Here is a 27,602-nt window from a genome sequence, read left to right as displayed (position 1 = left end):
CGTTAGATGTCGACGGAAAAGATAACGCCGTGATAGATTTGATGCAAAAAGTAAACCATGGGATAAATTTGACAAAAAAAAACATAGGATAGATTTGACAAAACGGGCAAATCATGGGACATTTTAAGTAAATACCCCTAATATAAACAGGTCTAACCGTGTCTAAATGCATTAAAAGGATTGAATCCGTTTAAATACGTTTATTTATCGTGTCTAAATGGATTTGACATATTTAGACACGAAACACATTTAGTTTTAACACAAATCTGTTTAATTTCGTGTCGTATTCATATCGTATTATGATGTCGTGTTAAATACTGTTGGTCCTATTTGCATATCTTAAAGCGACCATTCCGTATCCTACGTGCACTTTCGGTTCTAAAAAGACATCTATGGTTTCTTCTGGCGGATAAAACAAAAATATGAGCAGTTTTAGTTCTCTATTTTCCTGTTTTATTTTTCTTTTTTCCGAAATTACTGCTGACTTAAGTTGTGCTTTTCATTCCTTTTTTTTTTTTTACTGGTAGATGTCTTTATTTATTTTTTCTAATGGATGACTCCTTCAAAAAGGCACCCCCTGCCCTGCGAGCATTCCCCCATGCAACCGCTGCCACCATTTGCCTTAACCGTTGAATTATCGGTCACCCTCTCCTTTTCGGAAGTCGCTGCTTCCATACGCCCTCCCTCACAGATGCCTTCCCAATACCGTCAATCGCTATTGCAATCGTCGCCCTTCCCGCTACTTGATATTCCTATTCCAGCCGCAGACCCCTTCCACCATCTGACTGGTTTCTAGCCTTTGGCTCGCCCTCGACCGAATAAGTCTCTTAGGCGAACTGGGCTTTGCATTGTCTTGAGAGCGGTTACACTTCCCGAGGCATTTTGAGACCACTATGCCATTTCTCTTCCCTTCTCTTTTCTTTTGTTCTTTTCTAATTCGATTTGAGCACAACTTCACCTTCCAATTGATTGTCATGCAATTAGAACAGGACAAGCACACCCCTACCCACTCCCTCTTATAGAGTCCCTTCCAATTGGTGCTAGAGGGTGAAGACTATTTACCCCTTCTCCTGCCACTACGCCCCATCCCTCTTCGCACGAAGTCTTTGACTGACCCGGCTACTGTCTACGTAAGTCCTTGATACTCACTTTTCCATTTTACATATATGCGGATTCGACGAAATTACATTTCAGTTTGACTATTTGATTGAACATTTGGTGACTGTATATTAGCTTCCCGACTCTAAGTGCCTGCTTTAATGCTGAATTTCTATTGTGACATGATCATTGTGGAACATGTGGTTGAACCGTAATGCAAAATTTTTTTATTCCGATTACAAACGAGGCTCATGATCAAGAAGGATATAGATAGAAGAGGGGATATACAAGGGCACAAAGAGTTTGGTGTGAATGAAACCTGAACATCTTGGTCTTTGATCAAGGGTATACTACTGCACCAAACCCTCTTCAGTGGAATCAGACATTTGTAGGTAGAAATACTATGGTTTTGGGCAAACTATATACATGTTAATTTGTTATTGTTGAAGTAAAATTATTTTGTAAGTTAGAGATCAATGAAGCGCGAAATTGGGATATACATAGTCATCGTATGATTTTTAGTATGCCTGATGCAAGTGTTTTATAGCTATAAATCTACTTAACTTCCGTATTTTGTTGTCTCTTATCTGCCTGGTATTAAAACCGTCAATTTCTACTCCATTTCTATACACATTTCTATGCATATTTTAATCTCAAACTAATGTCTAAGACCATGTACAATAATGGTCTCTCAATGGGTCTCTAATGTGGGTTCACTGTCCACCACATAGGCGCGCATCATCCTAAGAGAGACAGGAGAAAAAGGGAGACTCGAGACTCTAATGATCAGTCTTTGATCGGATCACTATTGTAGTCCACAATTTTTTTAAAAAAGTAATTGGGTGGCCCGTTACATGCCACGTGGTTGGAGCAGCGGGCCCTTCATGGCAAAAGGGCCGTGCCTCTTTAGCCCATCTCTTGAAAAAAGAAGAAGGATAAAAGTGCTGCATGACATGAGTATCACGTGGCGGCCTATGATTGCTCGGGTGGGATAAGGGAAACGTCTCTAAATAGAGAGACATCCCTCCCAAATCCGAGCTGCTCCAATGCATGTCATCTTTGTCTTGATCTCTCGATTCGCCATGTCGGCGTCTAAGAATGGGAATAGGGACAACATTATACCCGGTCTAAGAATATGATGATAATTTTTCTAGAGTACAACAGAAAATAACATTTAATTTCAAACTTTAGAAAAATAATGAAGCAAAATTTTAGATCGTGTTGCCTCCATATTTCCTTAAGCTCGGTTAGACACATCAAATCTCTCGCTTTTCATTATGTCTTTGCATTGCCAACCGAATAATATTGATCCTAGAGAGCACTTTACCAAACCCTTTTTGTGCTATACATTCACTTGCAATTACGTGATTTTTATTTTTTAAGTCATGATGCTCAACCGCAATCTCTTCTTCTTTTTTTTTAATTCAACGCATAGAAGCTATTCTTTCATACGGAAATTATCCTCTTATTTCATGAAATTCTTTTTAACAATGTGGACATATATTTAGGTTTACTCTAATTGAGAGATGCATGGTTGGCAACAGACACACTTCAATTTTGCTAGGAAAGAATGGTGGGCCATCAACTCTGTGCACACAGTTTGAGGGGTAAATTGTGACTGTGAGACTGTGTGTGCGTAGACCTTCGAGTGTCAAGCAGACCATAAGCATAATTATCCTCAGGACGCTCTCAAGATTCCCTGATAAGAGATCCTCTGCAGGCAAAGTAAGTTATTTTTCGAATATCGAAGATTTTTGTTATTTGTGTTGTTCATATGTGTTTTATGCTTCAAAATACAACAAAGAATAGCCTTGTAAAAGTAGTGACCTATGATTCTTGGAGATGCAAACCAACGTGGATTGGTTCAAGTGATTCGGTACTTGTTCTCATTAATCAAAGTCATGGGTTCAAGCCTTGTGAATGGAGAAATAGAGTTTTACCACTTATTAGTGGCCGAATCAACCTAATTTGACTGGATTAGCTGGAGCCCCTTAAATTTTTGAATACTAGGTTGCATGTTGGAAAAAATTCTTGGACATGCATAAATAGTGAGAGAGTTCTATTTAGAGCAGGCTATATTTGTCTTTTAGACAGGCATAAACTCAAATTATTGTAAAACCACTATGATCTAAGAACAAAAGCTATGTTCATCCGCCAGAGGGAAGCTATGTGAGGGACATTATTGGAATTTTGAAATAAATATGAGGGTTACTTTAAGAATTGAAATTTGTATAAACAAATTGATGAGCTTCATACAACAAAGGGGGAAGGAGAAAAATTCTTGTTTCCTAAAATGTAAAACAATATGAGTGTTTTTAACGAGTACACAAGAACAACTCTTCTAAGGGCTCAACATTTTCTTTTTGGCTCAATATAAGTGCTCAGCAATTACTTAATTATACCTTTTCCAATGCATATAATACGTATGTATATGATTATATTCTTGATTATATTAGTAAAATTTAATTGAAAGTATTAAAAGAGCAGCTGGGGATATATATTCATATATATATATATATATATTATGTATTATATATTTATTGGTGCCATTGAACCAAACGGGCGAATGCAATGCATCATAAATCCTGCAAGATATCATAAATGAGTTCAACATCGGGAACATGCAATTCCGGGAGGTTCAAATTTTTTGTGTATCCCTTAGTTTCCAATTGGACCAACTAAATCGAGGGATTGATAATTTGCACAAAAGAATGAAGGTGATCGGGTTAATACAAGGTGCAATGAGATGAATAGAGAATAAACTGATTATGAAACATTTTCATTGCCATCACGCGGCTAAGGTCATGTATCGTACATAAATATAAAGTTACCATTTGTGTGCACGCCCTAGCTCGTTCAAGACATAAAGAATGGATATTTACATTTACTAAGAAATATATGGAACTATCATGGATTAATTCAAGTGATTCGACACTTGTTCCCTTTTACTAAAGTCTCAAATTCAAGTTTTGTTAATGGAAAAAATCTAAGCTAGGAGAGTTTTATTCCTCAGTGGACTGATCCGGCTTGACTGAATTAGTCGAGATCCAATTATACTTTTGGATATTATCGTGCAACCGGAAAAAAAAAAAGAAATATAGATGGAATTCTACCAAAAAATCAGAAGGAAAGAAAAAGAAATATACATGCAATTTGATACTATGTATGTGGAAGACAATTTTCGAGAGGGCCGACAAGATTGAGAACTACAGGACACATATATGAGGACGGAAATTACTCAAGCACGTTTTCTACTGCATTATAATGGTATTTTTATACATCCTGAATGCATACATACAAGTGACCATAATAAATATTGATTTTTTTTTTCATGTGTACACCTTTTTGATATTTGAAAAACCCAATTGATTCCAATTAATCCAGATTTGAACTAAGCTAGTCCACAAGTCTCTTAATTGTAAATTTTCTTCGTTCAGAAGATTTTATTTAAGGGAAATAGGCGTTGAATTATATGATGTATCCAACGCTGGTGGTAAAAGCTGTTGTGCTTATTTAAATTAACATTGAATATTTAAGAAAGGCTTTGGCTCCAACCTAGGAAAACATAAGATATATAAAAATGTTATCAAATAAAAAGCTGTATTAATTATTAAATGAGACCGGTGGAAAAGGCCTATATATAAGATTCCATGGCTCCAACCAGAAGTCCACAGTAATTATTGAGGCGGAAACCATTTGTTCTTCTGAGCAATAGAGAGAGAGAGATCATGGGAAGAGGACCAAACAGTTGGAAAGGTGGTAAGTTGAACAAAGGGGCATGGACAGCCCTCGAAGACAAGATACTAAGAGACTATGTCACAGCCCATGGGGACCGAAGGTGGAATATCGTTGCCAAAGATGCTGGTAAGTGCGACTACGATATTAAGCCTTCGATAAAAAAATCCTATCCGTTTTGGAGAGAGTTGCTGGCTTCGATGGCTGAATCGTTTTTGGCTTTTGTTTGTTGATGGGACGTGCAGGTCTGAGTAGATGTGCGAAGAGTTGCCGGCTTCGATGGCTGAATTACCTAAGACCAGACATCAAGAGAGGAAACATCACAGAAGATGAAGAGGACCTCATTATTAGGCTTCACAAACTCTTAGGCAATAGGTAAGTTTATAATACCTTGTAATCGTTTTTTGCTTCTATTGCATCGGAACTTTAAAACGTGAAACCTCCGACTTATTCGTTAGTCATTCACGGTCCTTCATTCCTTTCTTCAATTTCCGAAGTCTTACGCAGTAAGAGTACATAATATGGTTCTAAGATGGATCATCTTTATGTAGGTGGTCTTTGATTGCCGGGAGACTTCCTGGGCGAACAGACAATGAAATCAAGAACTACTGGCACACGAATCTGGCCAAGAAGGAGAAGGCTAGACGGTCGGGTAATGCAACAGTTGACGACCGAAATTTGAAGGTAACCAAAAGAGCCGAGAGAGAACAGCCGCTTGGACTGCTCCAACCAGACATAACAAAGTCATATCGGTCATGCGACATTAACAGATCGGAAGACCAAGGCTCCGAGCTCAAAGACAGTAAACTCGGCAATGACCTTTCACCGACAATGTCTCCGGAGGAGGGTCCAGGGGAGTTCAAGGCGGGTTTCATTCTTGAAGATGTCGACCTCTCGGGGATCGAGTTCGACTTGGATTTCTCGGGGCTGTCCGGTGTTGAAGCTTCTGATTTTCTTAATCCAGTAAGGAATTGGTGCAAAAATGAGGCTGGTGAAGATTTAATTGGCGAATCATCGCGATGGTTGCCTGCGGGATTTTTGGAGAATTGGAGCTCCGAACTTGCTTATGGGGAAGATTGGATTATTTAAAAAACCAGTAATTTGTGCTTTTCGGACTACATTTTCAGTTAATGTTATCCATTCACACTATAGATGAATAAAAATCAATCAAAATTTTTGTAAGTGGGGAATTCATGGGGACCACTATGAGGCTAAGTTTCTACTTACAAGCATTCTGATTATGTTACTTATTCACAATATTTGCTCGTGTCTTTTCAAGATCTCAATGTGTGTAATCATTTCGCATACCAAGGTGTCTAGACATCCAACGGCCCTGACTAATCCAGTTCGAGTCGGATCGGTCTACTAACGGGTAAAACTCTTTCGATCAAGGATTTTTTTTCTATTCACAAAACTTGAATCCAAGACCTTATTTAAGGGGAACAAATACCGAATCGTTTGAAAGGGTTGGTAATGTATGTAATCATAAATTTGATGAAATATTTCCATAATAAATTTTTTGTAATAGAGCGAGTTGATTTAAGTGATTCAGTATTTAATTTATTCTTTCCTTTAATAAAATTTTGAATTTAAGTCTTGTAAATGGAGAAAATTCAAATCGAAAAATCTTTACCTTTTTAGTGGATCAATTGGGCTCGATCCATTTGTTGGAGTTTATACGACTTCAGAATATTAAGTGGTGTATACCGGGAAAAAACAAGTTTGTGTCACCCTTTTGCTGCTTATCGTTGCTCTAGGAATAAGTTAGGATTCCGGAATTCCATATCGAAATGATTACTGATTCTTTATGGCCAACAGGAAATTACTGATTAAGAAAATGATTTCTCATGAAATATATATTATTAACGGCTATTTATAGCTCAATATATCCACATTCTAGAGACCTATCCAAAAAAAAAACCACATTCTAGAGTTCCCGAACATTATTATAATATTGAAAAAATAATATGTAGAATTCTATTGTCTCTTCAGTTAATGCTACTTCCTAGTGTCACGGGCGCACTGATCGATGCCCGAGCGGGCGTCCAAGTATAGGAGCACCGAGGCTCCCCGGACCAGCCCTCCCCAGGATTAACTGGCTAACACCAATAACCGACCGATATGAAGTACAACACCCAAAATACGCACCTGTGATAGAGGAGCTCATATTAGCCCACGTACAATGAAGGCAATCAGTATACAGTCATAGGAACTCCATTATCGCACTTGGGGAGGGACTAGGAAGCTGGCCCGTGACATTTTCCCCTACCCAATCTGCAAACGTCCTCGTTGCGGGCTTGTCCGTGTAGCAGTCCCAACGCCTTACGTCGCCTTCACCCCACACCACAACCCTGGTGGTGTCAGTACCTCAGTAACAACACTGCCTTCACCCCACACCACGTCATAGTGGTGTCAGTTCCTGAGCAGTTCGGCTCCCACTTCACAAGCTCCCCCACGAACAAAGACATAAGGATACATCAGGCTCCATGACTGTTTACGCCTTCTCTGGTTGTTGTATTATGTGTCTTCCCTAGCTAGGTAACCATTGGATCGTCCCAGTGAGACATTATGACCAGCTTACCTGCTGAACGAGGATTGGTGACTCTCGACACCCAAGCTTGGAGTCTCCACACTTTCCTCTCGTAGGAAAGCACTCCCCTGCTTGAGCCAAAGCGTCACGACGCTTGTCGCTTGATCCTTGTCGACCTTAGTCATCATGGCTTACTCCCACCAAGACTAGCTTTGATACCACTTGTCACGGGCTCACTGATCGATGCCCGAGCGGGCATCCAAATATAGGAGCACCGAGGCTCCCCGGACCAGCCCTCCCCAGGATTAACTGGCTAACACCGATAACCGACCGATATGAAGTAGAACACCCAAAGTACGTACCTGTGATAGAGGAGCTCATATTAGCCCACGTACAATGAAGGCAATCAGTATACAGTCATAGGAACTCCATTATCGCACTTGGGGAGGGACTAGGAAGCTGGCCCGTGACACTAGCATGTACCTTAGTAGTATAAGCACATAAGAAAAGTAACCAAATATTAGGTTTTAGATAATTAACTCTTACTCATCCGATAAAATTCATTTTTTAGAATAGACAGTTGTAACCTCATCACAACTTTCACAATAAGAAAGTGAGTATTGGTCCATTATTTTGATCACTTCCTTATGTATTAAACAAAACAGTATGGCACTCGAATAACCAATTTGTTTATGAAAAAATGAGAGAAAGAAATAGAAAATGAACTTTATTGATTGAATGTTATATCTTTTTATTCGAGATATCTATGAGAACTGCTGCATTATAGTCCACTCAAAATGGTATACTAACGCGTCCAACTCAAAATAGCAAGTCGTGAGTTGCAAGGTTCCCTTAATCACTAAATTAAAGTCACTAAATAGTAATTCAAGAATTGAGTAATTGACGGATCTAGAAATTTTGTCCAAGGCGACGAAGTGCAAAGGAGTTTTGTATTGTAAAATTAAGAGGGGCAAAATATGATAATTCCACCGAAAAGTTATAAATTCGATAAAATTAAATAAAAAATTTGTAACTTTTTCGAGTCAGGGGGGACAGCCCCCGGTGCCCCCCCGTTAAATCCATGTGGGTATACTAATGGCGGATTATTCCTAACCACGACTAGGATGGTTTCTCTACTACCCTATGGACGAATGGAAAGCAAATTCTATATGATGGCAAGGATTTGGATGATATTATTTTCCCCCCCGATTACTGGAGAGGCATATGGACATAGTATAAGGTGGATGACATTTCCGTAATCCTCACCATTACAATAATCCACGCTTTTAGCATGCATCAAGCTGGGGCCTGGGCCTGGGCCTGGGCCTGATCCCATTTTTATTTAAGGATGCACTATTAACTTAATTTTGTGTCTGGAAAAGATTTAAAAAATGGCCCAATACCATTTGAATAAGAAAACCTGGTCAATGAGGGTCCCAAGGACAAGGAGTTTCCCGACTAAAAAAAAAGAAAAAGAAAAAACTCTTAGGACGGACTGCAGAGTTGATCAGCTGTCCAATTACTTGTTTTTTTCCCCCCCATCGGTGCAATTCCTTGTTCAATTTTCATGCAAATATATATGCCGACCATAATATAATAATATCGCCATGCATGAAATTCTGAGAAAGTAAAAACAAAGAAAACCTCGGGACATGGGCTTCTGAATAAATTAAGCTCGAGTTGTTCTGGGCTTGTAGAACTTACACCGGGCTACAAAGATAGACGCTCGATTGAGCTCGCAAACTACTCGTTTTCTGAGAGCAAGTGAGAGCTCGAGCTCGACTCACTCGACTAAGAAGCTTGACATGAACTCAACGAGACCAAAACCTTATCGAGCTTCCAGTCGATTTCGTGTACCTGCGAGTAGCTTCAGTTACATCGTTAATTACCTATGTGAGACTGTATCTGAAGAGCGTTGAGGTTCAAAGGACAACAGTGTTGACCTTTGGAGCTTGTGAAAGGGAAAGATCTAGAACAAGGTCATGAAATTTTGTAATAAGAAAGTAAATTCTCGTAACATGGGCTTTTGTTACGTATTTTCAGAGGACAGAACGTTAAAAAGAGCATATTGCAGAAGAAATGATATTCATCAAGGGTACTATAAGAAAATATATATTTATTGACCACCATCATATATGATATATTATCTTAAAAACTTCATGTGTGAATGACATATATTAAAATAACGAGGTAACATAAATGAAAGCTCGATTCACTCTGTGTAGTTCCAACAGAATTATGCAAACACATGTACAGTCGGCTGAGGTTCCTCGAAAGACATTAAATATAGGAAAGCAATAAAAATGAATATCATACGTGTTTGTCTACATATGCCTGTCTGTGTATACCTATGTATGCATTTGAGCAGTCTGCAATTGGTAGCTAGATGATTTACGACTGAAATATGAAACCATATAGTTTGCAAATTGATTTATCGAGGAGGACATTGAAACTAATAATGTGGTTTATTAGTATGACTGCTTAATCAAGTCATTTGATTATTGGAGACACATCCATAACAAAAATGTATGACATATAAACAAATAATGCTCAGTTCATTTTCCAACCAAGTACCTATCATGGTAAAAAAAATACATTATATATACATATGATGCAAACTCAAACAATTATTTGTATTTTGTAAGATATTAGGTAATGTCATATATATCTGTATGTAATGATGGGCAGATATGTGCGCACCTGATATGTGTTAATATTTAAATTTCCAGGAGAAAATCTAGGCATATCATACCAAGACAATGTCAAGCAGTTTGGACGTATAGCTAGATCCAGTAAACATATATCTACATTTTTATTTCCTTTTCTGAACATATAGATATATATTATATATATCAGTGCATTAACCAAATCAATAGTTCACTGAAAAAAAAAATCAATGATTAACAAGCTATGTGTTAAGTGGTAGGCAATATTATCCTTTGTAAGAAATTTTACATGATCCTACCTCTCTTTGAAGTGATGAGTAATAATCAATAAGATTTCTTTTATAAATAATTATGGCAATTATTTGTGTGAGTAGCGCTAATTTCTTTATTTCATACAATCTGATTGGTACTTCTTTACATCACGTGACAATGTAAGATTACTCAAAAATTTTGCAAGAGTAATTTTTTTCACAATCGAAAAAAGTGATCGGTCCATTGCAATGAACAGTCAAGTTATGAAAGCTGACATGCGCCTTAATTAGTACTGTATATACACGAAAAGAATCTAATATATAGGAAGAATTAATCGTGGAACTTGTTAATTTTCACCTTATTTCCGAAAATGACCTCGACTGGTCGGTGTTCTTAACTTGGATCGAATAACTTAACGACAAACCCTTCTTTGTCCCTCTATCTTTCTGTCCGTTTCTGCCTTAATTTTCACATGACTGATTTAATGAAATTTGAAATAACTGGGGCGGACCACGATGGTCTAATAATTTTTCCCTAATTAGGAATGTATCCGACAGATTACTCAAAACGAATCTATATATATAAATTTTTGCTTAAAGAGCTTTACAGATACATCCTCATATGGAACTGTGATGATGCACTGAACAAACACAGAGACAGAGACAGATATTATATATATATATATATATATAGATATACACGATAAGCCGATCATAAAAAATATTACAAAAGTGATACAGCTACCATTCATTACGGACGCTCGGGTCAAAGACATAAAGAATAATATTAACTAAAGGGTCAATTTATGTATAAAATCAAGTGGTCTGTTCATTTTCACAAAAGAAAACAAAAATAGTTCAGTTTTGAAAAATAAAATCACGTGGTTTCATAGTTTTCTCAAATCAAGCCAACTCCTTTTCTTTTTTTCTTTCCCCCAAATTTAAGTGAGACATGGGACCACAATTAATTGAAAAGTTAGAGAATTAAGGTTAAACACTCGAAATTTACATTTGGTGGCCCCAATGATTATTCTTTTTTCTCTCATTAACTAATCTATGGGGAAGAGCTTTTCCCCTGTGCGATCTTCTCGTCAAGTGTCATTTGTTTATATCAGTAAGTCTTAGCCAATGGCGGCCCTCAGCACCATATCGACGGCTAGTTTTTCCAAACATTCACCCAGCCGGCTTGAACTAGAAAAGGTAAGCGTTTTAAAGAAAGACGTACACTGTTTTCTCTTTGTCTACTCGATTTTGTGTTTCCAACTTCATTCTAGTGACTTCATTTTTTTTCCCGGTGTAGGTCATTCTAGTGACTCTGGAATTAATTTTAACGATTTAATTAAGAAATAAGCTCATTTCACGGTGAAAGATGCTCTTTCTTTGCTCAGTTAGAATTGTTACTAGATGGTACGAAAGATTAATTAAATATGGATTACTCGGGACCTGAAGAGTTTCCGAATACCATGTTACAACCATGAAAACGAGAAAGAAAAGAAGGGATTAATTTCAGATCAGACAATTCTCGTATTCTTCCCCTCTGCTGTGATCCACAGCAGATGTATATATACATTATACAAGGCAAAAGAAGAAGAGTGGCAAGAAATTAAGACAAATTAAGACAAATTGAATAATAAGATCTCCAAGGAAAATGATCTATCAATCATGTGAGCAATCAACTGAACTGGCTGTGAATTTCCTTCTTCAATTCTTGCCTTAAGTGAGAAGCCAGATTTCAAATGAAGAAATCCAGGACTTAGCCTCAATTATATAATTTTCTAATTCCAGCCCTAAATTACACTTAAATTTGCACAATATAACAAGCTGGCTTGATCTGGGAAAAATATGAAATCACATGATTTTATTTTTCAAATTGGAAACTGTTTGATTTTTTTTCTTTTTTGGAGAAGATGGGTACACCGTATAATTTTACATGCAATTTACTGTTAACTAAAATATGGAAATTGCCATTAACGTGGGCTAGTTTAGGTGGTGCAGTATCTCTTTCCTCAAGTAACATGTCGGATTAGAATTTTGTGAATGGAGAGAATCCATGAACGAGAGAACTTATCCTCATAGTGAGTGGACCTAACTTGAACTTGGAATAATCGGGACGCATTGGGTTTTTTGATGCCAGGAATGCCGATTGAAAAGGAAAAAAAAAATGAAAGTTGTATATTAGAAGGCAGTCAACCAGAAGATTTTTCTATTCTAATGGCGAGAGGGCCAACATGACACTAGTACCTCAGAAATAGTATGAACCGAAATTATTGAAGCCCGTTTTATGTTGAAATTTATACTGAATCCATCCAAACCTTTATCAGAAACACTTAATAATAAGGGATATGGTTCTTATATATTTAATTAATTCCTTCTGCTGCCTCCTAAGAAAAGAACGATAATAAAACTTGTAGCGGCAGACCATGCACGTGCTCGCCTAAGTTCGGTTTCCGTAAGTGAAGTTACCTGTAGCCCTTTATATAGTTTTACATTTCTTTGCATTAAGCTCATGAGTATCTCTCATAATTGGTAAAGAAAAAATGTAGTGTGATCATATATTAAAGATAAATTATACATAAAATCATGTAATTCTAAAATTGCCTTAGATATACATCATGATTTTTTTTATCATAAAAATTGTAGAAGACATTATTCTAGCAATTCCAAGAAATTATGCATTAAAAGTTATTTTCCTCTCAACAAGTGCGTTTCATACGCTTGAACTTGTGTTTTTCTCATTACAGGGTCGAAACTATTTACTACTCAAACTTGTGTTTTCTCATTACAGGGTTGAAACTATTTCTATCATATTACTATTAACATAGTAATATGATAGAAACGAAACTAATATGAAACTCCATATCGCTTTTACATTTAAAAGAAATCGTGATATATCTGAAATAATTTTGTAAGTTTATGATGTGTGATTTATCCTGTTTATTATATACAGCGGGGGGGGGGGGGGGGGGGGGGGGGGGGGGGGGGGAATGCCTATATAAGATTCGAAGGCTCCTCCCCATTTCCTTTTGTGGACAACTTTGAACGTTCAAAATACATGAGAAGGTCATTTCACAAACTCCGATAGAGAGTGAGAGTGAGAATGGGAAGAGGACCAAGTAATGGGAGAGGTGATAAGTTGAACAAAGGGGCATGGACAGCTCTCGAAGACAAGATACTAAAAGATTATGTCACAGCCCATGGTGATAGGAGGTGGCACATTGTTGCCAGAGAAGCCGGTAAGCATGTTATCGGGTTTAGCATATGTGCATTTATTCTTTTCTGTTGAATCTTGTAAATCGGAGAACAGCTCTCGGATTGAACAATGTGCGTAATTGGGAAACAAGTGAAAGAACGAAAATATATAGTCGTTTACAAGAGATGTCTTCTTTGATTGGGAGATGATCTAGCTTTTTTATATTATTATTGATCGGTGCTAGCTGCAGGTCTGAGTAGAAGTGCGAAGAGTAGCCGGCTCCGATGGCTGAATTACCTAAGGCCAGACATCAAGAGAGGGAATATCACAAAGGATGAAGAGGACCTCATCATTAGGCTTCACAAGCTCTTAGGCAACAGGTACTTGTTTGGTTATACGATATTTAACTTTGGAAATTATTGAGATATGTTGTCCTACACAAAAAAAAAAATTTGAGAAAAAAATCACAAACTTATATGAGACTTGAGTCCAGTAACCTATAAGCTTAAATTTTTGAGTTGTAGATGGGCTCAAGTCCGTGTAGGTCTAACTGAGAATTTTACAGAAATCATATCCAATTGATGTGCAGGTCATTCATGGCCCTCCATTGTGTTCGCCAAGCTCGTTTTCCGTAAACATTATATCTGGTTCTAAGGTTGAAATCTTTTCTTATATATGGATAGGTGGTCTTTGATTGCCGGGAGGCTTCCAGGGCGAACAGACAATGAAATCAAGAACTATTGGAATACTAATCTAATCAAGAAGCTCGAGAAGGCAAGCCACACTAATAACAGGAGAGTGAATGACCAAACAAAGACGAAAATCGAGACGTTTGAGACGGAGAAACCATCAGCACTGCTTCAACACGACATCGCGAAGTTGCAATTCCTAAATGACGACATCTGCCTAGACCCCGCCAGATCTGGAGGTAGAGAGTCCTTATTGGATCACAATAATTCTGGCTATTGCTGCTCAGCAGCGACGACTCTGGTGGAGGTCTCGGGACAGCTCAAAATGGATTTCCTTGTTGATGATGTCGACCGATCGATAACTAACTTGGAGTATGAGTTCTCAAGGTTGCGTGATTATGATGCCTGTCTTACCGGTTCAGCAAGTAATGCATGCAGTGAAGATTTCCTCGGTCAATCGTTCCAATGGTTGCCTGAAGGATTCTTGGACAATCGGAGCTGGGAATTCGCTTCTGGGGAAGATTGGGTTATATAAAACAGCAAAAATAAAAAGAAGATTGCAAGCTTTTTAATTTTAATTACAGAAGAGGTTGAGGGAGAGACATTTTCTTTTTGTGGTCTCAAGATGTCAATATGTGAAAAATCATTTTCCCGATGATGAATTTGTTTGTTGGAATATTGTTTCCACGGTCCATATTTTGAACTACCATTTGGTGATCTATTTGTAAATTGAAAGAAAAAGGCCATTGATCCACAATAAGGTAATCTATAAATTTAATTGTCAACCATAGATTAATCAATAAATTCGACTATTATGATTCTGTGTCAAATTTAGCGTAATCGAAGTATGAATTTTACAAATAGGAGATGGAATTAGGATAGATTTCATTCTCTCCAAAATATCCATCATAAAATAATATAACTAATTTAATTAACAACCATCAGATTATGATAATTTCAAAGAAAATTTTGATTTAACTTATATTTTTATTAAATACCAAAAAAATCTCATTTTCCTCATTATTTTTCTGTCGCGGCCGCTCCCTTTCTCTCTCATCTCTCCATTTCACCTCAATGTTCCCTCCCTTTACTCTTTCCCCTCCCAATATTTTATTTTTTGTTAATTTTATTATTTATTATTAAAAATTAATTATTATATTCTTTTATCCTCTATAAAATAAAGTATATATATTGAAAATTTAAAAAATAATTATAATTTTCTGAAAAAGACAAATTGCGCTTAGACGAGATCTAGTTAAAACTAAACAGTGAAGCAATCAAAAGAATCAATTAGTCAAATTATTATTCTCTGACTTCTGAAATCGGATGCTATAGAGTTTGTCTCCGACTTAACAATTCACTAAATTTACAGATAACATATGCTTTGGCATTTGGCATTTGATGCTGTATCTATATGAAAATATTACCGGCATATATACCTAATCTCCACCACGAAATTAAAAGAACATGTACATTTTTTTCGATCTTGATCAAATATTAAAAGTAAAGGGGAAAAGGAAAAAGATAATTCTATTTAGCAGCTTTCATGCCTATTCTTTTTTCATTATTGCCGCACATAGATCACACGCCCCACCCATTCGGAAAGAGAAAAATCAATAAAATATTGGATGTGTGTTTGAAAAATATATACGCACGTGGATATACGTGCCTTGTCTGTCTTGTGTAATTTTTTTTTCTTCTTATGGAAATTAAAAAAAAAATCAGTTGACTAGCAGCTGTAAGTAAGCCTTTGCATACATGTTGACGACCAACTGTACAGTTGGTTGAGCATAGCTCTGCATAATTTCCTCACCTTTCCTTTTATATTTGAGCACGTGCATTCTTTTAGACGTGATATATGCGTGGGTGTATATATACACATTATTTTTCTCATCTCTTCTTTTCATTGGTTTCAGAGGAACAAAAAAAGCTTGACCATTTCCTACCGAAGAATGCGGACGCTAAATTGAGCTCAGTATACTAACAATCAGTTTCGACTTCAAAGAAGCATATTTTAAGTCGATTATCCTCAACATAGTAATTTCTCACGAATATCACTTTGTGACAATAATTTTGGACAATTGAGCCGGTTTTCCTCTATGAGGTCATTCTTTTCATGAAAAATACTCAGTCATAGTTCAATTATAGTATTTTCTTTCAATTTATAATTTTTCATTATTGTATGTTCCTATAATTTGTCTAACCTAGATAAAGCTGAGTACCCAAAAAAAAAAAGAGGAACCAGGATGAGTCTAAATATCATGGTTTGGAGTGTTTGTCTAACTATGAAAATTATCGTCAGATAAAGACCATTAGCAAGATCTTCTGTTAAAAAAAAATGAAGAACAAGGGAGAAGCATCAAGGTTGATGTGAGAAATCTTTTACAGAAAAAAATTATGAAATTGTAATATATCATTGAAGTTAAGATTGTTTGTTATTTTTTAGGGCGCTATGCTAACCGTACCGTTTTGTCCGCAGTAGTCGCAAAAAGGACGACCATGCGGTTTGGAATCGCCCCTGTTCTTCGAGCCGAAATTAGGTTAAGAAACTCCCCCTGCATCATTAGCAATTTTAGCTGCGAAACCAATTACTTCTGCATTCGTTTCCCTGCCTTGAGCGATTTGTCTTTGCGTTTCATCAACGGCCGCCATGGAGTGCGCCAAATTCGCGTTTGGCAGAGGGTCCATGCTCAGAATTTGAGACCGAATGGTTGAGAATTTGGGATTGAGCCCGATAAGAAATTGATGCACTTTCTCTTTCTCTTTATGAGCAACAAGTTGGTTTCCGGAATTGCAAGTACAGGGTGGCAGATCCAGGTATAAATCCAGTTCATCCCATAGACTTTTCAATTTCGAATAGTATTCGGAAATCAATCTTTTCTCCTGTCTGAGAAGGCAGATATCAATTTTAAGTTGATGAATTCTTGACTCATTACCTTGAGAAAAGCATTCTCTGAGATCGTCCCAGAGTATTTTCGCGTTCTTTGCTCTTGCTACTGAATTCTGCAATTCTTCGTCCAAATGGTTGAAAATCCACGAGACAAGCATTGAGTTGTAGGTCACCCATTGATCGCGGTAAATCTCTCCCTCTGTTGGTTGTATGACTTTATCTTCGATAAATCCCAGTTTGTTTTTGGCTTGAAGTGCTATTTGCATAACTTGGGACCAGGTATTATAATTCCTGCCATTCAATTTACAGGAAATTAGTTGTGTTCCTGGGCCATCTGAAGGAGCAAGAACATAGGCCGGTGGCAAACTTCCAGAGGAATTATTGATGTCAGTGTTCTTAGACATCTCAACAGCTTAGGAGATTGAGCAGTTGGGAGAGGACGCCCAGCACATAGTTGCTGGCAAGATGAAGCTCAACAAACAAGTCTGCAGATGGGATCAATCGTCCTCAAGACGGGTGCTCTGATACCATGTCAAGAGCCAGAATTGAAAGGGAAGATAATATTGACCAAGAGGAGATTTGGCTAGAAAAGCTTAGCTTTGTTATTCAAAAAATACGGTATGTATACACTCAAGTCTGATGAAATAAAGGAAAGAATAATCTACGGCTAAAGCTAAGGCAATTCTAGTAAAGTATGTAAAGATATATACATATTTACAATAGGAATAAATCTTCCCATAATAGTTATCAAGCCTTTTTTTTTTGAATTCCTAGGCAAAAAATTGCTTTTATTTTTTATGTTTAGCAAAAATCAATTTTGCTTGCTTGTAACTTAATTAGTAAAATGAATTTACGTCTCAGATGCTGTTAGTTCATATGCTTGGCCCTGATCTATAATGGCGGTAACAATGGTGAATGCCAGTTCATTTTCAGGGTGTGCGTAGACCTATGGAGTCATATTAACATTATTAGTGCCCTTCGAACTATTTTGTTTCTGTACAAGCTTATTATATTGAGATAGCCTTCGAGCATATCTAAACTTGGCCCTTCCATGATTTTCCTGTCTTGCCAATTCAATAACTATATGTTCTATAACAAAATGAAAACGTAATATAAGACTCCCATTATCCCCACATACACCTTCTCATATCCATAATTGATTCTATATTCACGCTTTGCAATTGCCAAAAAACAGATGATTCATTGACTGGGGATATTAGGCTTATCCCCTATTTTAAAAGATATGCATTACACAAAACATTAGCCAAAGCGGCAGACAGAACAGAAGGCATAAAGTAAGAGGATGCACTTCGGTCCTTACCTGAGATTCAGATATGTGATTGCCAAGGCACATTGGAGGCAGCATAACCATTTCCATATGCATTTTCTCGAGCAGTTTGTGAGCGCAAGAATGCAGTTTGTAATCGCTACCAACACGCAGGATTCTCGTAACTTATAATCACGTGCTAATTAATAACAATGGAAACTCCAAATATCCATGAAATCAATCAAGTGCAACTGTTTGATCTATCAGGACGAAAATGACATAAAGAGAGCCAAAAGTTTCCCTTAATTTTCCGATATAGCTTGTCTGCAGTACGTACCAAAACAAACATATGCATGCAGTTTCATGTCATCTCAGTAAATCCACTTTTGTAGCTTGAGATTATGGATGAGTAAGGATGAACAAGATGCACAAATGTGTTTCTTGAAATCGATTTGTTTTGTGAAATTGGTTTTGTGAAAACATTTGCTTCGGAAAACATTGATTCTAGAAGCCAACTCACGATTTTAGCATGCACCCAAAGCAAGTACTTGAGAAGTCGAGACATGCCTAGAACATAAATTCGTCCAAAGTCCCGACCTCTTGCGACGGTCTTTAGCCAGATCATCAACTCATATAGAAGTGCTGGGCTCAAGTTGTTAGGTTTATGGCAGGAAGATACAATATTTTCAAATCAATTTTTAAAACATCTTTTATGATGCGGAATGCGACTCTAGAACAGCAGCCTCACGATTTTAGAAGGCATTCGAACAACTTGAGAGACATGGTTAAGATCACACAAACTCAAACCTGAAGTTTTGGGCTCGACCTTGCTGGTATGTCCAAAAACAAGATTCTCACATAATATGCAAACTAGTGGAATCACAGTCAGTTCAAAGTTCGAATATCCCCAAAGGTTTGAGACTTCCCATCCTCATCATCCATATATAGCTAGTCTACGTGTCACCAATAATTCCCAACACGAGATTGGTTGCCGACATCCTATATTATTGCCCTCACAGTTCTAGGAGTTCGAGTATTAAAGGTTTTTTCCCTCCAAACAAGTGCATTTCCTCCTCCTTATTGGGTTGAAACTACTTAACACTCAATCAACACTTTATTTTATTTATTTATTATGTAAATGGAACATATCGCATAATAGGATAAACTAATGTTAAAGAATTTGAAAAGATTGATCCTTAGATGTGCGAAACTATTCTAATTTCGATTGAAATATTGCAAACCGGAATGAACAGTGTAAGCATTTAATTAAGCAAGTGGAGGAGATGCTTCTTTTTTTTTTTTCTCTTTTTTCCAGGTTATAAAAGGAGGCACATAGGCCTACAGAGATGCTTATTTCGGATATAAGAATATGGAATTTGTATGAATTGATTTAGGAGTGATGGTGTTATTTAGAATGCCCTAACTCAAATTTATGCGTGACTCACGGCTGCGTGATTTGACATAATGATGTGCAATTAAGTTACGTTATGACACTCTGGTTCAACTATTCCTGAGCTAACCTAGTAATGACCTTGTAATTACTCGGGATGCTCAAATAACTCAATGGAGCTAGTTGAATTAACGGAACAGAATCGAGGTAGAATTGCGATAGGTTCGACATATGAGGCCAGGTCTCCTTCTCCGGCAACCCATAACATGAAAGCCAAAACATGATTATCGGGAGGAAATGTAATCTCAACCTAACTATTAGGTTGTAATATCTCGCGGTTCGGTTGCAGTGACATTTTTCATTAACTCGTGGCGTTTAATTATACCTGCTAATCTATCTTCCCTTTCACTATCCCCTGTTAAGGAAATCTTAAGGTGAATTATCCCTTATGACGTTGAAATAGACATTTATCCTTGTAGGCCGTGTTCAAGCATTAGGAAGAAATGCGAAAAAGTTAATACCAGAAAATGTTAGTACGCCAAAACATCCTATTTGAAAGTGCATTATAATATTTATTAGCTCATAACATTTAAATGTAAAATAACCTTTTTGTGGTTAATTTCTTTTGTATTTCCATTTAGTAACTCGAAGAATTTAATCTAAAAATTAGGGAACGGAATATATATATATATCTGTGTAGTATGATGGGCATCTACATGTGGCGCACGTGACATAATTTTATATTTTCTATCGTATCAAGATAAAGACAGGCTGTTTAGACGTTGCTCCGATATTGCTAAACCCAGTCAACTATACTTTATTATTCTTTCTTTTTTTTCTGTTGAGAAATTTCGGTAAAAAGAATGTACATGATATCTACTGTACGTATTATGTGTTTGAATTGAATCGAATCAATAGTTGTCAGTTCCACGTTGTTCCAAGATGGCCTTGACCTCGGTCATCAAAGGATGTTATTGGAGTCCCAGCTGGGAACCAAAGGGGTGAATGCATGTTATTCAAAATTCCTAGGAGTTCTCTTTTTTCTTTTTGTTTTGTTTTTTTTTTAAATTCCAGCGATTAAAAATTAATTTTCGAAATTAAAAAATTAGAAAAGCCAAAAAAAATAAAAAAAAACACAGGACAGGTCCCTCTCGGATTTTCTTTTTTTTCGGTGGAGGTACCCTGCTGGCCAATCAACCATTGGCGAGGTTGCTGGCGACTTCCATCAAAAGGTATTATTTGCAATATAAAAAAAAAATTCAGAAAATTCCATGCCAGCATACATGACTAGTGGCCACGTCAACTATTATAGGATACTAGGGATTTGGTATCATTATGTGTAATACATTTCTATGTACATTTGGGTAGATCAGGAATGTATCATATTTATTTCCCGTAGATCTTTGTTTCCTTTCTTGTAAAGGCGTCACTGCCTACATATTCGTTTTCTCATTGCAATAGAGATGAGCTTGAACGTTCTAATCTTATCATGGTATCAGAGCACCGACGCTCTGGAACCGAACCGATTCTTGTCAATTAAAATTGTTAGATGGTTGATTGGCGAAGATGTCCGACCTTAGCAACACGGAGAAGAGCTCGGACAAGGGCATCGAGAAAGGGCATAACTTCACGAAGAAAGTGGAGCTGCCGCTTGTGTATTGACTTGGGACATCGGACGGAACTGGTGTGGTATTAATCGGCTGCACTCTAAAGGGAGACAACTACCTTACATGGTCTCGGGCCATGTTGGCGGCTCTTAAGGCAAAGAGTAAGCTGCCCTTCATCCAAGGAACACTGGAGAAGCCGGAGGAGGATGATCCGCTTCGAGAAAGATGGGAGGTTTGCAATTCTATAATAATCGCTTGGATTTTCAACATAGTGGCTTAGGATATTCAGTCGACGATAGCTGGTGCTCCGGATGCGAAGCTTCTCTGGGACGACAGGAATGGGAGGTACTCGCAAGGCCATCAATCTCGGATTTACCAAATTAAATCCGAGATCTGCCTCCTTAAGCAAGAAGTGCGTAGTATAAGGGTAATTTATGGGAAGATGAAGGTCCTTTGGGATGAACTCTAGACCTATCTCAAGAATCGGGCTTGCGACTCTGGAGCAATGGCGCAACAAGACTGGGAGAAGGTTTATCAATTTCTAATGGGACTTACATCGGAATTCAGCAATATTCGGTCCACCATACTTAGCATCGAGTCGCTGCCGAGTGTCAGTAAGGCTTACTAGATGGTTGCCAATGCGGAAAGCCAAAAGGCGGTCGCACGGTTGAAGGAAGGTAAATGCAATAAAGAGTGCGATGTGTGCCTGCGAACTAAACAAACATGCTCGGAATTCTTTTGAGTTTGAATAAGACGGCATTTCCATTTGAATTAATACATTGTGACTTGTGAGGATCCCATCGGGGTCAAGTCCCATTCTGGGTGCAATTATTTTTTGACGATCGTGCATGATTTCGGTAAAGGAGTGTGGGTGTATTTGATGCGTGAGAAAGCCAAGGCTATAGACCAAGCACTTCAGGGGAATAACCATTTTGAACGATAATCATATTATCACATGCATCCCTAATTGCCAACATTTAAAAATGATGAAATGTATCACATCATTATACCCAGGAACATAGAAAAGATCGAACTCCCCTTCATCTTTACTCTAATTTCCGACACTTCTCTATCTAATCCCACGTTAGCAGCCCGTGGTTTGAGTTTGAAATTGCTGAGCAACGGTCTATATATATAATTAATCCTCTTCCTGAATGAGTTTTACAGCCAAATTAAGTTCAAAAGCTATTGGGAATGCCGACGATGAGTTAATAAAAGAGTGATCATGACCAAAAGCTCTATGTACATGTACTTTGGTCAATGTATACACACTGATAACAAAAAGTCATACAGCTACTGCTCAAACCTGTACTCGTTCGTTAAAGACATGAAGGAAATAAATTGAAAACATGGAATTTGGTAAATACAGTTTCCCAGAATAGTATGCAGAAAGAAATCTATTTTAATGGGTAAGTGACAAGAGTCTTGTTACAATAATTCCTCTTTACCCTTAGTGCGCCGACCTAACTTGAACTGGGAGCGGAGACATGGCCTATTGAACTTTCAAATACTGGTGTTGTACAATGAAAAAATTAACAAGAAAAAAAAGGTTGCCGTGTGAAACCGTTGGGATATAGCTCAATGGCAACTAATTGAGCTCTCAGTTAGCAAAAAGACCTGCAGTGCAGGGGTTCCAAAACCTAGAAGCACCTCATGGTCAGGATTAAGCCAATCCCGAGATTGGGCTAGTTTGATCAATAATCAAAACACTCCACATGATTATTATATCAAAGCAGGTGGAGGGGGAATCCGGGAAGGCCTATAAGATTCGTTCTCCCATCCTCCTTTTCTTCTGTGGACAGCTTTGAACATTCAGAGTGCATAAGAAAGATATTTCACGAACTCTGACACACAGAACGAGAGAAAATGGGAAGAGGACCAAATAGAGGGAAAGGTGGAAAGTTGAACCGAGGGGCATGGACGGCTCTCGAAGATAAGATGCTAACAGATTATGTTACAGTCCATGGTGATAGGAGGTGGAGCACTGTCGCCAGAGAAGCCGGTAAGTATGGGACCGATATAACGCATATATTCTTCGTTTTACCTATAAAAAAGAAAGGTTTCTAACATCCTATCCGTTTCGGGAACAACTGGAAGGATGAAAAATTGAAAATGTTCATCAACTTATAATGTATTCATGCTTTAATGTATTGTTGATTGTGGAAGCAGGTCTGCACAGATGTGCGAAGAGTTGCCGACTCCGATGGCTGAATTACCTAAGGCCAGACATCAAGAGAGGGAATATCACAAAGGAAGAAGAGGACCTCATCATTAGGCTTCACAAACTCTTAGGCAATCGGTACTTTTACGATCAACTAACAATCATATTCTTCTCATCTTCACATCTTTAATTATAAGACGTCTGGAAGTTCATATATCCTGCAATTCATCTGCCGTCCTTCTCCTCCACTTGAGTCACCAGCCTTGCTTTCCTGAAGACCGTTTCTTTTTTTCTTTACGCATTGTGAACGATAATTTCTTGGAATGGGATTGAGTATCTTTCATAGGATAATCTGGTATTAAGATTGATCTCTATCCATATATGTAGGTGGTCTTTGATTGCTGGAAGACTTCCGGGCCGAACCGACAATGAAATCAAGAATTACTGGCACTCGCATCTAGCCAAGAAGCAGAAGGTTAGGAAGTTCGATAACAAGATTGTAAACAACCAAAAGAAGATGAACATCGAGAAATATTCTGAGTTGGAGAAGCCATCAGACCTGCTTCGAAATGATATCACAATGTCACGTTTTTTAAATGGTAGTATCTCCCTAGATCACGCCAGATTGGAAGATGAAAGCTCTAAGTTGGAACACAGCAAATCTGGCATTGATCGTTCACCGATGATGACGGTGGAGGGTTCGGGGCAGTTCAAAATGGATTTGCTGGTTGAAGATTTTGACCTTTCTGGAATAAATATTGACATCAGTTTCACAAGGCTGTGTGATTATGAAGCTTCTCTTATTGGTTCAACATGCAGAGGGCGCCCAAATGAGGCTGGCGAAGATTTCTTCGGCCATTCATGGCATTGGTTGCCCGAGGGGTTCTTGGACAATTGGAGCTCCGAATTTGCTTCTAGGGAAGATTGGAATATCATGTAAAATGAAGAAAGAAAAGCTTTTTATTTCCATTTTCTAAATGATAGAAGGAAAGACATATTTTCGTGTATTCATTTTTCCAATGATTAATAGATTTCCGATGAATCATTTCCACATTATTCTTATTTTCCATAAACAATTTCATCACCTATGATAGCTCCTTTTGTTTTTTTTTTTTGGTAATACCTATGATTGCTAGCTCATTTGATCAGTGGAAGCTCATTTTCAGATCAAATTAATATAGATGAGTAGGGGCCGATCCGGTTGTAACTTTCAGATCTCAAGTTGTGCTCACCGAAAAAACAATATTCTTAAGGAAATATAGTCTGCAGACGTCTATTTACAGCTTAATCACATTCTATAACATGAAAAAGATCCTGAAAATTAACAGAATCTATTCCCAGTCACTCCCTTAGCAGATCTATATGGGCCTCCCTTTAAGGGAAGGAGGAAAAAAAAAAAGGAGAATCTATAGGGAACTGAGAATCTACGTTTGTATTCATATGACCGTATCCCAAAGTATATATGGTCCTTATAGAGAAATCAACAGGCAATTTGTTCAAAATATCCAAAAGGATGTTAAATATTAGTATTGATAATATAATTCTAGTTATTCTTTTGGTATTAACCCTTAGGATATTATTATCGGAACAGGTTGACCTATCAAGAAAAATCAGCGTTCTGTCCATGTCAAAACTTTCATCCTAGATAGAAGACTGCCGTCCAATGGAACACAAATTTGTATATGACTTAATCAAGTTGCATTCAATATTGATATCAGGCCCCAAGATGAAACCCGACGCGTACTAATCCAAGGCAGAAAATGCCCATCAGCCATCAACATGTCGGACCAGCAACGATAAGAAAGGAAGAAGGAAAATGAACAAGTGATACTGGAAAGAGCTGTTGCTTTTAATTTCTTATATCATTCTGATATCGGAGTACAAAACTAACCATCGGCTAGTACTCTATGTCTGCAGGACAACAATTGGCTCATGGAATCTGTCAACAAGGAATAACAGTCAGTTCATGCTTTATCGATACTTAAAAAAGGATACACAATTGCTCAATGAATATTATAAGATATATAACAAATATAGGAGGGATCGTTCACCAAATATATACATATATATATATATATATACACATTTATATATTGGAGCGATCGAGAACGGAAGCCCCTAAAATAGGAGGTTCACTAATGTCCCTATCAACTTTTGTTTTTGTATATAAGGATTGAAGGGTAGCCCCTAACTAATGGTATCCTATATTCCAATTTTTGGATGAGCAAAACAAGGATGATTCTCATTCCATGAGAGGTACAATGAAAGTGTTATAAAAGATTAACAAAACACTTCATATATGTTAATAATCAATATACACACCCCTGAATTTTGAATTTTTTTTTGAATTTTACCCCAAAATTATGTAAAATTAGTATTTTGTCCCCATTGAAAAAAAATATTTATGTACTATTTATATCAAGTAACATTTTTACCCTCCTTGGATGAAAATCTTGGCTCTGTCCCTGTGTGGCATACATCTAATGTATGTCTTGCGTTTTTTTTAAAAAAAAATCTTTTTGGGTAAATCTGTGAAAGAGTTCGGTTGACTAGCTACCAGCTCCATATAAAAAAATTTCTTAGGACAGTTAGCTGAGCCTCGGCTTTTGTCCTCCCAGCTTCCTTTTGAATACTTAAGCACGTGTATTATCCTGGGCACGTGATTTTTAAATATTCTTAAATGCTATATCCACTTATAAAACAATATTATTACCAAGCTTGCGAATGTTGGTCACTAGGAAATCAACACGAAGGATCAACCCGTAAAAAAGAGAATACAACTTTGAATATCAGAAATTGCATTTATTGAGAGAAAGAGGAATGTTAAACATTTCATTTGTCGAAATTTGGAGAACAATATGTTCCACAAATTATTCGTTAAAAAATAAATAAGAAATCTGTGGGTCAATTTCTTGTTCAAGTTGGAGATTGAGGATTGTTTATGTGCACTTCCCTCAACTCATAAAGGGATCCTCTGAACGCTTCAGTGTAAATAATATGCCAGCCAATGGTAAACATGTTGGGACGTAAGCCTCATCATGTCGTTGCCTTGAATATCCTTTCATAGAAATCGATTTCAGTATGTTTTATGCATTCATGGAATGCCAAATCAGTCCTAAATTCGTAATGTGGAGCCGGCGGATTGTCACAGTATTGACCGACAAGTTAGAGCTTATTTGCTTGTCGAAAAGATTGAAAATTAAATTTACGCAACTGAGTTTACTCCTCATAATTTATGTCTCATCAAAGAGTAACGATCAATTTAACTTGTCTATCAAAACGATAAGAGTTCTGGAAAAGTGTTATATCTTCTTTATAAGATAGCATGGTACGTAACAATATCATCCAATTCATCAAAACTTGTGGCCTACTCGATTTTGGCAATTAGCGAAAACCCTATCCGTCTCGATTTATGGCACGCAGACGTCAAAATCAAACCAGTTATTCCTTGTCCCTCTGCGGACCCAGTAGTGTGTCGGGGACCGAAATAGAGGCTGAGCAACACCTGCATGGGCACTGGGCAGCCATGTATAGTCTTTTACGTGGTGCTTTAGGGACCATGGAAGGACCACATGGCTAAACCATTTTTCCTAAGTTTTCGCATATTCATCGAACAAAATGGAAAGTATTTATGAATCAAGACTTTATGTTCCCCTGCCTTTTCCGAGAATAGAAACATTACAAACTCAAGTGGACTTGAATTGGTTTTATGAAACTGAAAATGACGACTGAAAAAAAAAAGAGAAAAAGATACTCCAATGGCTACCTTATGTGTATTGCAATTGGTCGGTCTGTGCTGTCGATGTATGAACTTTACCTGTAATTAATATAGAGGTTTTGAATAACATTAGAAGCATTTCATAATGAGAGTAATCTAATGTTTGTTTATTTATTTACTGAATTATTGTTTGATTGATATATATATATATATATAACATTATTTTGAACGAAAACTGTAAAATTTCTAATTGGCTCATAAAAGCTTAGCATATTTGTAACTCAAAAACTTGAATTAATAAATTGTAACATTCAATTTCTTATAAAGATGTGATTTTGTATTTTGTTTTCTCATGCGGGAATTTTTGACTTTCAACAAAAACCCCGTGGTATGTGAAGGGTGGTATGTGA

At 37.3% G+C, this 27,602-nt stretch overlaps 3 protein-coding genes across 6 annotated transcripts; all 3 read left to right on the top strand.

Annotated features, from left to right (window-relative positions):
• The first annotated feature begins 563 nt into the window (after positions 1–563).
• Positions 564–6,067, top strand: LOC116187048 (transcription factor MYB1-like). 3 transcript variants are annotated; one of them, XM_031515630.1, is made up of 5 exons: positions 564–1,130; positions 2,607–2,823; positions 4,814–4,962; positions 5,079–5,208; positions 5,385–6,067. In XM_031515630.1, the coding sequence occupies exons 3-5, from the start codon at positions 4,827–4,829 to the stop codon at positions 5,920–5,922; spliced, it is 804 nt and encodes a 267-aa protein (XP_031371490.1). In that variant the 5' UTR covers positions 564–1,130; positions 2,607–2,823; positions 4,814–4,826; the 3' UTR covers positions 5,923–6,067. The 3 variants fall into 3 exon arrangements, with proteins under 3 accessions (XP_031371490.1, XP_031371491.1, XP_031371489.1); XM_031515631.1 differs by having other exon boundaries at positions 565–1,130; positions 2,643–4,962; XM_031515629.1 differs by having other exon boundaries at positions 565–1,130; positions 2,607–4,962.
• A 7,244-nt stretch (positions 6,068–13,311) lies between these two features.
• Positions 13,312–14,933, top strand: LOC116187047 (transcription factor WER-like). 2 transcript variants are annotated; one of them, XM_031515628.1, is made up of 3 exons: positions 13,312–13,513; positions 13,721–13,850; positions 14,154–14,933. In XM_031515628.1, exons 1-3 carry the CDS (start codon positions 13,378–13,380, stop codon positions 14,692–14,694), a joined length of 807 nt encoding a protein of 268 aa, XP_031371488.1. In that variant the 5' UTR covers positions 13,312–13,377; the 3' UTR covers positions 14,695–14,933. The 2 variants fall into 2 exon arrangements, with proteins under 2 accessions (XP_031371488.1, XP_031371487.1); XM_031515627.1 differs by having other exon boundaries at positions 13,715–13,850.
• Positions 14,934–22,969: 8,036 nt separating this feature from the next.
• LOC116187365 (transcription factor WER-like) lies at positions 22,970–24,548 on the top strand. The gene is made up of 3 exons (XM_031516023.1): positions 22,970–23,315; positions 23,483–23,612; positions 23,862–24,548. Exons 1-3 carry the CDS (start codon positions 23,180–23,182, stop codon positions 24,412–24,414), a joined length of 819 nt encoding a protein of 272 aa, XP_031371883.1. The 5' UTR covers positions 22,970–23,179; the 3' UTR covers positions 24,415–24,548.
• Positions 24,549–27,602: the final 3,054 nt, after the last annotated feature.

Source organism: Punica granatum, chromosome 8, assembly GCF_007655135.1.
Source record: "Punica granatum isolate Tunisia-2019 chromosome 8, ASM765513v2, whole genome shotgun sequence".
NCBI classification, from domain to species: domain Eukaryota; kingdom Viridiplantae; phylum Streptophyta; class Magnoliopsida; order Myrtales; family Lythraceae; genus Punica; species Punica granatum.
Note: the sequence above shows the minus strand (reverse complement) of the source record. Positions and strands in the feature narration are given on the sequence as shown.

Excerpts from the sequence above, each read along its gene's own strand:
- LOC116187048 (XM_031515630.1), top strand. The coding sequence starts at position 4,827 with ATGGGAAGAGGACCAAACAGTTGGAAAGGTGGTAAGTTGAACAAAGGG. Across the intron at positions 4,963-5,078 it reads TATCGTTGCCAAAGATGCTG|GTCTGAGTAGATGTGCGAAG; the intron begins GTAAGTGCGACT and ends TGGGACGTGCAG. Across the intron at positions 5,209-5,384 it reads CACAAACTCTTAGGCAATAG|GTGGTCTTTGATTGCCGGGA; the intron begins GTAAGTTTATAA and ends ATCTTTATGTAG.
- LOC116187047 (XM_031515627.1), top strand. The coding sequence starts at position 13,378 with ATGGGAAGAGGACCAAGTAATGGGAGAGGTGATAAGTTGAACAAAGGG. Across the intron at positions 13,514-13,714 it reads CATTGTTGCCAGAGAAGCCG|CTGCAGGTCTGAGTAGAAGT; the intron begins GTAAGCATGTTA and ends GATCGGTGCTAG. Across the intron at positions 13,851-14,153 it reads CACAAGCTCTTAGGCAACAG|GTGGTCTTTGATTGCCGGGA; the intron begins GTACTTGTTTGG and ends ATATATGGATAG.
- LOC116187365 (XM_031516023.1), top strand. The coding sequence starts at position 23,180 with ATGGGAAGAGGACCAAATAGAGGGAAAGGTGGAAAGTTGAACCGAGGG. Across the intron at positions 23,316-23,482 it reads CACTGTCGCCAGAGAAGCCG|GTCTGCACAGATGTGCGAAG; the intron begins GTAAGTATGGGA and ends TTGTGGAAGCAG. Across the intron at positions 23,613-23,861 it reads CACAAACTCTTAGGCAATCG|GTGGTCTTTGATTGCTGGAA; the intron begins GTACTTTTACGA and ends CCATATATGTAG.